At 46.0% G+C, this 12503-nt stretch overlaps 1 protein-coding gene across 4 annotated transcripts in view; it reads right to left on the minus strand.

Annotated features, from left to right (window-relative positions):
- Positions 1-7594: 7594 nt before the first annotated feature.
- The window catches only part of DOCK7 (dedicator of cytokinesis 7), a 144806-nt gene continuing 139897 nt past the window's right edge, over positions 7595-12503 (minus strand). For all 4 annotated transcript variants that reach the window (XM_045026751.1, XM_045026750.1, XM_045026749.1 and 1 more), the window contains one exon: positions 7595-11100. In XM_045026751.1, coding sequence (XP_044882686.1) covers positions 11058-11100 — 43 coding nt within the window. In that variant the 3' untranslated portion in view covers positions 7595-11057. The remainder of the gene's footprint in view (positions 11101-12503) is intronic.

A 12503-nucleotide genomic window follows, 5' to 3' on the forward strand; every position in this document is an offset into this window, starting at 1 on the left:
GCATCTTAAACTTTAACTTAATAGTGGATGTGATGCATACTAAGATTCTTTATATTGCAAATATTAACTGATTCCTGTTCATACAGATTTGAATGAACTAACCTGCATCTGTTTTGCATAGGTGTTAAGTGGACAAAGTGTAAATATGTGTGATATTGTAGGTATATCAGATGTATTTGTGGGAGAAAGAAAGCAATTCAAATTGCTCATCTGTATGCAGTGTAATAAAATATTTTGTACTTTAAAAGCCCTTTGCATATCTGTTTTGGGTGGATTAACAATTCAGATGTGATCTTATTACCTTAACAGGCTAATTTGTACTGAGAGCTGATTGAAACATGGGAAAACTAAAGCATTGGCTTGATCGTGTGTGTGTGTGTACACACACAGATGTGTGAAATTAATGCCTATCATTTTTATTTTGTCTGAGATGAATAGATCAGATTATGTGTTTGAGAGCTTCTATTGCTCTGGCATTACTCTCTCTCCAATCGGCGGGGGATAGTATGGCACAAACACATCCTGCTTCTTTGATCTTTCCTCCAGGAATAAATGTTAACTAAAATTGCTTAGTTCTGGCTTTTACAACAACAAGATAATTACACTGGACAAAATTTAAACCCTTATGTGAACAGCATTTCTGATCCATCTCTTCATTGTTTTAAGGCCTACAGTAATTAGTATGTTAAACTGTCAATTGTCAAAGGAGTTTACCAATAAAGCTTGGGACAAATTATTTTTCTTTTGCCTAATTTGGACTATTCAAAGGCAAAGATTATTTTGAATAGGTGCTAGAAAAGGGGCAGGCAAACTTTTTGGCCTGAGGGTCGCATTGGGTTTTGGAAATTTGTATGGAGGATTGGTTAGGGGAGGGGGCGTGGCCCACCCTGGGACCCCTGCTCCATCCATCCCCCTCTCCCTGTCCCCTGACTGTCCCCTGCTGCCCTATCCAACCCCCCCTCCTTCCTGACTGCCCCCCTGGACCCCTGTGTTCCACTCCTTTTTGCTGCCCCTATTCAACTCCCCCTCCCTGCCCTCTGACTGCCATGACCCCTATCCACATCCCTTCCCTCTGACCACCACCCCAAACTCCCCTGCCCTCCATCCAACCCCCCAACTCCCTGCCCCCTTACCGCACTGCCTGGAGCACTGGTCAGTGGCGGCGCTACAGCCATGCACTGCGCAGCACAGAGCACCGGGCCAGGCCGGGCTGTGCAGCGGCGCTGCCCCAGGAGCTTGCCCAGTGCATTGCGCCAGCGGCGGGGCAAGCTGAGGCTGCGGGGGAGGGGGAACAGCACGGGAGGGGCCGGGGGTGAGCCTCTTGGGGCAGGAGCTCAGGGGCTGGGCAGGAAGGTCCTGCGGGCTGTAGTTTGCCCACCTCTGTGCTAGAAGAAGTCACTTAAGGTAAGATCCTTCTGTTGTTACACTGAATAGCACCTTACTGCCTGGATCCACAACTGTGTTTTTAAGTTAAGCAAAAGAAAAGCTAATTGATGTAATATAGTATGCATGCTCCACCTTAACTCTTCAGAACATGCCTGGCACAGTCAAGGGGGAGGTGACTGATAGGCTTCTACCTTAGTAAGCTTAATACAAGACGTTTAAGCAATGCCCTTTAATCAGATGAATGCAGTGAGCACACATCACTTAATGTGAGTTACATCCTTCAGGAACTCACGGTTTACCTAAGTTAATACTGTACTTTTCAGTGTACATGTAAATGCACAGGGCCGCCCAGAGGATTCAGGGGGCCTGGGGCAGGGCCGGGTCTTTAGCAGCAATTCAGCGGCGGGTCCCTCTCGGAGGGAAAGACCCACCGCCGAAGAATGAAGCGGCGGCGGTAGAGCAGCGTAAGTGCTGCAGATTGCGGCTTTTTTTTTTTCCCCCGCCGCTTGCGGTGCTTGTACTCACCGGGCGGCGCTCTGAGGCTTCAGCAGCGGGTCCTTCACTTGCTCCGAGTCTTCCGCTGCAATGAAGAACCTGCCGCCAAAGACCCAGAACGAGGGACAGGCCCACCACGGAAGTGCCGCCAAAAACCTGGAGCGGCTCGTGGGACCCCTGCGGGGCCCAGGGCAAATTGCCCCATTTGCCCCCCAGTAGTAAAGTTTAGCTTTAAGTGAAAGCACTCTTGTGTTGTCCTGTTTGTGCCAGCCATCTATCGGTCGGACGGCCGTGTCTCCCCTGATTTCTTTCCTGACACCTCCTTGCACAGAGTAAAAGTTACCAAGAGCTTTGGGTTGAAAGAACCCCAGGTAACACCCCCTGTGGGCGGCCCTGTAAATGCACACCTAAAGGAGAGGCAAGGCTACATTTTGGCTCTTCTCTTGCTGACTCATTGCTGATTAGTTTCCATCACTGAAACACAATGAATGTAAAAGCCTAATAAAAAATGGTTACCTATGTCTCGTAACTGTTGTTCTTCGAGATGCGTTGCTCATGTCCATTCCAATAGGTGTGTGTGCGCACACACCGCATGCATGATCATTGGAAGGTTTTTTTCCTCTAGTGGTACCTGTCGGGTTGGCTGTGGAGACCCCTAAAGTGGCGCCTTCATGGTGGTGTGTATAGGTCCCTGCCGACCCACCGCCTTCTCAGTTCCTGCTTGCCGGAATACTCCGACAGAGGGTAGGTGGGTGAAATTTGGAATGGACATGAGCAACACATCTCAAAGAACAACAGTTACGAGAGGTAGGTAACCATTTTTTCTTCTTTAAGTGATTGCTCATGTGCATGCCAGTAGGTGACTGCCAAGCAGTTTCCCTGTGGGAGGGGTCAGAGTTCACTTGGTTGCTGAGTTCAGGACTGCCCTGCCAAAGACTGCATCGGCCCTTGCCTGTTGGGTAATGGTGCAGTGTGACGTGAAGGTGTGGATGGAAAACCATGTTACTGCCTTGCATATGTCCTGGAATGCTGCCGTCAACACCTGCACTCTTGTGGAGTGTGCTGTAAGCGGAGGGGCTGGAATTTTAGCCAGGTCATAGCACGTCCTGATACAGTATGTGATCCATGATTAAATGCACTGGGACGAGAAAGGGAGCGCCTTTATCCTTTCTTTGACTGCAATAAAGAGCTGTGGTGACTTCTAGGGCATGCCTAACATCCAGGAAATGGAACATGCACTCCGTTACTAGCATGAGGCTTAGGGAAGAACACAGGTAAAAATATGTCCTGGTTCACATGAAACTGGAAGACCACCTTTGGCAGAAATGCAGGGTGAGGGTGTATCTGCACCTTGTCTTTATAAAAGACCGTAGGGAGGGGCTCAGAAGTCAGTGCTCTGAGCTCAGATACCCTTCTGGCTGAGATTATGGCCACCAGAAAGGCCACCTTCCAGGAAGGTAGGACAGAGGGCAAATTACCATGGGCTCAAAACAGGGCCCCATGGACAGGACCAGGTTGAGGTCCCACTAGGGCACAGGCTGTCATACCTGGGGATAAAGTCCGTCCAAGCCCTTGAGAAACCAGCCCACCATGGAATTGCCGAAGACCTACCTGTGGCCCCTGGGTGGAAGGCTGAAATGGCAGCCAGGTGCACCCTGATACTGCCAATCCCAGGGGAATTGGCACTAGCTGCAGTTTAGTGCCCCCCTGCAGAGACCAAATGGAAAAGCGCTTCCACTTTGCCAGGTATGTGGCACGACTGGAGGGTTTCCTACTTCCCAGCAGGACCTCCCTAACTGGATCCAAAAACTGAAGCTCAAGAGGGTTCGGCCATGGAGTTTCCACACCATGAGGTGGCGGGACTCCAGGTTGGTGTGTTGTAGACAGCTATGATCCTGCGTGATGAAGGTCGGGCACACAGGAAGGGCTACTGGTCTGTCCACTGAGAGGTTCAACAGCATGGTGAACCAATGCTGGCACTCTGAGGATCAAGGAAGCCCTGTCACGGCGAGGCTTGAGGACTTTGTGTATGAGAGGGAAGGGCGGGGAACGTGTACAGCAGGTGACTTGTCCATGAAAGGTGAAAGGCGTCCGTGATGGAGCCTGGGCTGTGGTTCAGGAAAGAGCAGAACCACTGGCACTTCCTGTTGTTCCACATCGCAAGCAGGTGTATAGAGCGGGCGATGCAAAAGTCCCACAGCTCGAGGGCTTCCTGGCACAGGGGAGAGGAGCAAGCACCACTCTGTTTGTTTATACAGAACATTGCTGCAGTGTTGTCCAACAGCACCGATACACAGGCACCCTGCAGGTGGACCTGGAATTCTTGACATGCCAGAACTGCCCTCAGCTCCCTTATGTTGATATGCAGCAATAGTTCTGTGTGGGACCATTGGCCTTAGGTTCTGATATTGCCCAGGTGCGCGCCCCCACTGCAGCCACCAGGGGAGAGACTCGAGGATGCAAGGGGGGAGGGTAACTATCGTGTTCAGTGGGTCCCTACCCGGCCTGTGCACCCACACCAACCACACCTGGAGGGGCCAAAGGCGTAACGTGGCGTGCTGGACCATGTATGTGCAGGCTGCCATATGCCCCAATAGTTTCATGCAATTTCTGGCCGTGGTTGTGGGGAATCGGCGAAGGTTTTCAATAACGTCCGTGAGTGCTTGGAAGCACAGCTCGGGCAGGAACGCCCTGGCCTGGGCTGAGTCCAGGAGAGCTCCTATTAATTCTATTCTCTGTGTCAGGGCTAGTGTGGAGTTGGGCACATTCAATATGAGGCCCAGCCTGTGAAACGTGGCCCGGGCCAGAGACACATGCTCTGCAGCCTGTGCTTGCAACTCGGCCTTGCTGAGCCAATGTACAGGAATACTTGCACCTGACATTTGTGGAGGAAGGCCGCCATGACCGCCATATGCTTGGTGAATACCCTTGGGGGGATGCTGAGAGCCCAAATGGGAGCACCCTGAACTGGTAGTGCTCGCCGCTGACCACGAAGTGAAGAAAACATCTGTGGGCCGGGATAATGGATATATGGAAGTGCGCATCTTTCAAGTCGAGGGTGGTGTACCAGTCCCCTGGATCCAGGAAAGGAATGGTGGCTGCCAGAGAGGTCATGCAAAATTTCACTTTCCTTATGAATGTGTTTAGGTCTCGCAGATCTAGGATAAGCTGGAGCCCATCCTTGGCCTTGGGGAAGAGGACACAGCAGGAGTAGAACCCCTTGCCCCTGAACTCCTGAGGAACCTCCTTTATTGCCCCTAGAGCGAGGCGCAATTGCACCTCCAGCAGAAGGAGTTGTTTGTGAGAAGGGTCCCTGAAGGGGGAAGGGAAAGAGGGGTGGGCGGAAGGGAACAGAATTGGATAGAATATCCCACCCCTACCATACTCAGGAGTCAGGACCCAATGATCTGACGTGATCTGGGACCAAGCACGGCAGAAGCGGGAGAGTCGATTCACAAACGGGGGGGAGAGGTAAGGATCCAAGTTTGATACTGATGCTTGGTCCTTGGGCTCATCTTCAAAAGTTTGGCTTCGGGCAGCATGGGGGCTGTGTGGCTAAACCCTGGCCTTGGCCTGAGGAGGACTGTGGCAGGCGCCTCCTATTATTTCTGCCCCTGGATAAGTCTTGCCTGGGAAGCTCAGAGTAGAAACGGGACGGGGGCTGAGGCTTAAAAGGCTTTCTTTGGGGTGCAGGGGTGTGGATCCCCAAAGACTTCAAAGTCGCCCGTGAGTCCTTAAGGCTGTGCAGGCGAGAGTCCTTATTTTGGGAGAACAGGCCTGCACAGTCAAAGGGGAGGTTCGGGATCGTGTTCTGGACCTCAGGTGGTATCCCCGACACCTGCAGCCACAAACCGCACCTCATTGTAATGGTGGTGGCCATAGTCTGAGCTGTCGAGTCTGCTGAATCTAACGTGGCCTGAAGAAAGGTTCTCAATACCACCACCAGTCTCTCGAAGCTGGAGTCCCCTGGTCGAGTAGACCTTTTGGACGAAAAGGTCCAGCTTCTTAATGTCCCGTGCCTTATGCGCAGGACCTGGCTGCCCTTGTCACTCCTTATGATTCGCCCCATTGACCACCAGAGTCCCCGGTTGGGGGTGGGTGAAAAGGTGTTCGTACCCTTTCTGCGGCACAAAATAGCATCTCTCCACCCCTTTAGTGGTGGGCGGTATTGAGGCGCAGTCTGCCAGAGCACCTTAGTAGTGTTCTGGATCGTTCTTATCAGGGGCAAGGCCACCCTGGATGGATCCTCCGGGGCAAGGATGTCAACCATCGGGTCGGACTCCTCCGTGACTTCCTCTGCCTGGAGATTCAGGTTTAGGGCCACCCTCCTAAGAAAATCCATCGCCGGAAGGGTGGTGGTGGTGCCTGCCAATGCCTCGTCCGGTGAGGAGGAGGCCCGTGGGACAGGGTCTTCCTGCCCTTCTGGCTCTCTGGAGGCTGGGTCAGGTACCTCAGAGCCCCCCTGTGACTAGAGGTGGCTCCAGTATAACTGATGCCACTGGTTCGGACGCTGTGCCTGAGTGTGACAGCCCAGAGTTTCTGTCTCGTGCGGGGTCCTCAGGAACCCTGGAGTTGTGGTGAGCCAGTGATGTTGCTGAGTAGTCTGTGCCCGATCACTGGGGGGGGAGCCCTAAGGTGCCGGGGGGCGGTACTGAGGTGATGGTGAGCGGCGCCATAATATCATGGGCTTGCTGCAATGATGAACCAGGGGCGGTGCCGCTGACGGGGCCTGAGCTTGCAGTGCCGGAGCTCACACCTGCGGGGCCAGAGACTGCACCATCATGGCAATGAGGTCCCACACAGCCTCATAGGCCTGGAGTGGAGGTTTAGCTCTTCCTCCAAATCTTCCCAAGTTGGGGAGTCCACAAACACTGGACTTGATGGGCCTCCTGTTGGGGCCAGAGTCAACGGTGCTGGGTCTTGAGGTCCAGACCGTGGGTGTCCCGCTGGAGGATGCATCCCACTGGAATCACCTCACGGCTTCTTGATGGGTGAATGACCCCTGTCCGCCTTCTTTTTCTTATGCGGTACTGGGGATTGTAAGCGGTGCCGCCTGGTAGCACTGGCCTTATGAGCCGGGGAGCAGCGCAGGTGCTTCTTGGAGGAGTCCTTTCTTGGTGCCGCACTGAGGCCGGGGCGCTGCGCACCGATGATGCCGGTGCTGTTCCGGTACCGGCTAGGGGGAGAGGGCTGGCTCCATCAGGAGGAGCTTTAAACAGTAGTCCTGCTCTCTCTTAGTCCTGGGTCTAAAGCTCCTGCAAATTGGGCACTTATCTGTCTGATGGCCCTCTCCTAAGCACTTGAGACAAGCAGCGTGCGGATCATGTCTGGGCATAGGTTTCGCGCACCTCTCGCACGCCTTAAACCCCTGCGAGCGAAGACGCCGTTCCAGGGGTCTCCACAGCCGACCCGACAAGTACTGCTAGGGGAAGAACCTTCCGATGATTGTGCACGCAGTGCGCGCACACACCGATTGGAATACACATGAGCAATCACTCGAAGAAGAATAAATGCTACTCTGCTCTTACTGGTGTTAGCTAGATATCAACAATGAGTTCATAAGAATTGTACCTATCTGAGGGCAGCATTGGGCTTAATGAAACACACACATCTCGTTATGGCAAACTAACCTTTAAGTGAATGTTTGTTCTCTATGTAGAAACATCATTGCAGGTACCAGCCAGAAGTCAATCCAGTAGCTCTGGGCAGAAAAGTGGTATTTGTTCACAGATTAAAGGATTTACAGGCACTTGGAGTGGGAGGATTAAAACAAAGAATCTATACTATTTTCTATCCTGTAACCCCCTATGGCCTGGCATTTTACAAAGCTGAGGAAAAAGCACAATATATATTTTACATCACACATAATCCTACAGATTAAAACTTCACAAGGTACTATCACTGACAACGGTTGAGGGGAGGAGGGAGTCCATTAATCAATTAGGAAAGACAAGGACTAGAACTCAGCCCTTACAGTTCAAACATATGAAATATCCTGCATTCTTTGAAGTTCAATGAAGTCCTTTCCTGATTAAATCTAGGCTGAAAACCATCTTCTATCGAACACTTCATTATGACTATAGCGGAAGATGTCATAGGGCATATTTTCCAGTCTGCTCTTAAAGGTATGATGCATACATAATAGGATCAGTAATTTATATCTGTTGTCATGACAGTGGGTGACATGAAAACTTTATAGAAAAAAAAATCTTGTCTGGAACATTCTCCATAGAGAATTATAGTATGCCCTCATTTCCAGCACCTATTTAAAATTATCCTTGTGTAAGGAATTAAAACTATAAGTTAGCCTATGTGTCACAAAAGAAAGGGTGATAAAGCTTTACTGAAACTTCTGCAAAACTAAAATATTCTTCAAGGTGGGGAGGGCTGCTGCAAAGCCAGGCCCCTAGTATGATTTAAACATCGCTCAGTTGTGCAGGGCAAATAGGATACAAGTATATTAATAAACATGCTTCAGCCTTGGAGTGATGTAGGTCTGTAGTGTTACAGGAACACATTTAAAGGTGGCTTGGTAAATATACATATGCTAATATAAGCTCTTTATCATTTCAATAAGGCTATAAAGATTCTTTTTCCAAAAGAGAGAGAAATCTGGCTTTGCATACCTCTTGATGCCTTCTTTCTCCACAGTAGGTATCAACAGAAAGTGACTTGAATTATTTGGTCTAAAACAAGAATTGTCCAATCTGAGTATAGTCCTACCCTGCAAAACTGGCACAATCAAAAAGCCCTAAATATAAAACATTCTACCACACAATCCTACCACACCTAGTGTAGGGCTTGCTCAATTCCAGCCTGCAAATGAAAATACATTTTTTAAAATTTTGGCCCATAAAGGGATTAGAGCCCTGAAAGATTGTTTCCTTAGTATAAGTCCTTCAATCAATTGCAGCCACAACAGGATATTGAAACAATAATTTTCCATGGAACAAAGACGACAGTATAACCAATGCTAGATCCAGCTCTCTTCCATAATTACATGCAACAGCTGTAGCGAAACATCTTCATTTATAAACAATCAAGCATTTTACATGCTCCTACTGAATACTGACTGTGAATGAAAAATATCCTCTGGCACAAGTTCGGAACTAAGAATGGGAACAGATCTATCAGATGCTAACTTGCCTAAAGCCATTTCTACCATTCCTGAAATGTCAATTTGCAATAGTTGAACAAATTCAGTCTCAAATTACTCAGACTATTGTTTCTCTGCAACTGAAAACAAATAGGTCAGAATGACTATTTAACTTTACAAAATGATACATAAGGTAACTCTCCATCACAATGTTTAGATTAATCATCTAAATATTAAATCATCTAATCATATAAATATAAAAACTGTGTGAATCTGGGATAAGCTCTCCATCCTGGTCTTACACCCGTTGTAGTCAGTGGGAGTCTTTCCACTGATTACAGTGGGTTTAAGGTTTAAGATTTAAGAATGGACATTGTCCATTCAGAGGTGAAAGTACAACAGAACATTGTATGTAATGAGTTAATTATTTTGGGGCTTTCCTTCTTGATTCTTAAATATCCCTTCAATGTGGGGGAGCTACAGTGACCTTTCTATTTAAGTTGCCTAACATTTTCCATTATAAAAGGATCTTGCAACCTTTCTGCTACAAAAGTTCTCCAATTTCCATTTTTTGCTGCAGGCCTCTGAAATTGGCTTGGAGAAAACCCCCTAGGCTACCGAAATGCATTTTCTTTGGCCACAAAATTCCATTCAGATCTAGCTGAGATATAAACTGTTAACAAGTCATTACTTCTGTATAACTTGTGTTCTTCAGGAAAATTTTGGCTACCAAAGTAATCTTTTAAAGAGAAATGCTGTTCAATTTTTACCTTAAGGAAAAAAAAAAGGCATTGCAAAGTACATACAATAAAACTATGTTAAAAGAAAGTTATTTAGATTTCAAAATCCAGCACTCAAAAATGAGGAGACAGGATTTATAGTTGCACAAGCAACCTTAATGTGCCCCCTTATGCATATGCAGTATGATTTAGTTATACTATCATATATCATTATTTTTAGAGGACCCCTCTCTAAGTGCATAGGTTGGAAATGTAAAGCGTCAGAATTAAGGTTGCAAGGCAACCATAAATCTGGGGTTTCCTAACTTTCAGGTGCATGACTTAGCAACTTAAAGAACTTTATTTAAAATGTAGTTTTCTTGTATGTAATAAAATGTAAACTGTAATTTCTACTAAGCACCAGTGGCAATTATGTATGTATATTTTATTTTAACTTATTTAAATGTTGATGTCATTTTCTTCCAAGACGTGTTTTTATAGAAAATTATAATAAAAAGATGACAATAAAAAGTAGTTTTACCGCAAGCCTGCAAGACTCAACTATACACATGAGGGGACTACTGTGCTGTAACTGGGTTTCCTGGTTTAGTAGAAATTACAGCGTAAACAAGACTGTAGCAATACATCTACTTTACCAATACAGAAGAAAAGGTTAGAGTAAGTGGTAGCACATTCCTATGTACAACAAAAGTCATTATCTTAGGAGGATATGTAAAGTCATTTTTCCTTGCCGCAGTCCCCATCAAAGATACAAAACCAAGTTAGAGATGATATGGTCACTGCACTCATTTAAGAAGTGTTGTCTTAAGACTTACCTTTCTTTCTAGCTTTGTCCTCAAGGGTGATGAACTCTGAAGTCCAACACATAGTGAATTAAAATGTAAACATTCACATATTTAATAGTACCACTGAAATAACCAGCACTACATTAAAAACTGTTCAAAAATGCATCTGCAATGCTCCTAATATAAATTAAATATATGAACTAAAAAGGAAATAAATTTAACATTAGGTAATGCTATAAATAATGGTAAATGCATTTAGTGTACCTTTGAGTCATAAAAATGCCTTAAAAACAGGTAAGTTTACAGCATATCACCAGTACTTTGCATACCACTGCCATGATTTTTTTTTAAACATCAATAAGTCTACATTTGACAATTCAGAATAATTTTTGGCCGCTTAACACTTCAATGTAAGTAAGTAAAACATGTGTATGTATGGTGTCCAGGATGAAGTCCAAGTTTTATTTCTCAATAAAACTTCTTTGATTCCCAACGTTGATAACATGGCTTGCTCTTTTCAATACCTTAATATTAAGTGCATTTTTGAAAACTTGTTTAGATGTCCATTTTGCGAAGGCTCATTCTGCTGAAGGAGTCTCTGAGGGGAGGGAAAAGAAAAAAACAAGACAATAAGCTTATATTTTCCATTGTGAATTAAAAAGTCCATGCTCTCCATTAAGATGAACAGTGCTTTTCTGTACATGATTTCTATGTTTGCTCACTGCAAAAATTGACTTGAATTTTTACAATTTGTTTGCTAATTTGGGTTTGCATTTTGAGAACATTGGAGTGATTGTGTTTTATTGACATGAATATTCACAGATGATGAAATTCAGAGGGACAGCACAAGGCCTGGGCACCTCTTAAGTCCTATGGGAAATTTCACTCACAAAACATTTCTAAACTTCATGTGAGAAAACCAAATCTGAAATTCATATGCATGAGTAGTTGTGGCAGAAGGTCTCATGAGATCATCCAGCCAGGGAACAGAACAGAAACCAAAATATGCAACTTACCTAATCAACCAACAACAAACTAAAAATAGCTCAAATAAAGAATACTCAGAGAATAGTTCATGAGCCATCCGCAGAGTTGAGAGCAAGAAAAAATTTGACAATTGATGAAACTGGAGGAAATTGCCATCAATTAGTAGAAAAATACACTAAATCTGTCAGTTATTCATTGTGGATTTTTTGCTGAATTCTAGTTGGACAGAGTTCTTCTCTGTTTGTTTTTCCTGTTGCTCTCCACTGCTGAACAACGGCTACGCAAACAGGACACTTTAGGATGAGGGCTATATTCTTCTGAAGCAGTTGCATGTAGCAAGAGTTGTTTTGAAGACCACACACAAACAGAACAGTAATAATGTTCATACAATGAAAGGAACTGTAGCTCGCTTGCTACTTGCATTTAATAGGTTAGGCTTCTTCTCCTATGCTTCAGTGATGTATATTTAAAAAACAGACTGGTTGGACATTAGGACATATTAAGTATCAGTCCTTAGCACAGTTTTGCACTATTTCACCCTAACTTGTTACTGGATCACTGCATGAATTATAATGTCACTCGTATGCTCCCAGTCCTAAGAGCCATAGAAGACATACGAATGGCAATTAGGGATAAAGAGAAGGCTAATTTCAGGAATTGCCAAGCCTGCCACTTCTTCAGTAAGCAAGGAACGTGTAACAGGAGACACTTAACCACTATCTTGTTTTCAGGATTGTAGATTGAGGCCCATCATTTGTAAGGGGTTGGAGTAGTTTTGGGTGGGAACAGCATGCAAATTCCACTTGCTCCATCATGATATGTGCACTTGTTAAAATCAGCTCTCATAACACTGGTATCATAACACTAATAGCACAAATGGCTCCTGACCTGGTTGATAAAATAATTAATGATTTTATGTTAAAATCCATTGCAGGGGAATGGAAATGGTTAGTCTCCCAACATGGACAACATTCACTGGCTTTTTAACACGAAGCTCTACAATCCATACTGTGC

Source organism: Mauremys mutica, chromosome 8 (genome assembly GCF_020497125.1).
Source record: "Mauremys mutica isolate MM-2020 ecotype Southern chromosome 8, ASM2049712v1, whole genome shotgun sequence".
NCBI lineage: Eukaryota > Metazoa > Chordata > Testudines > Geoemydidae > Mauremys > Mauremys mutica.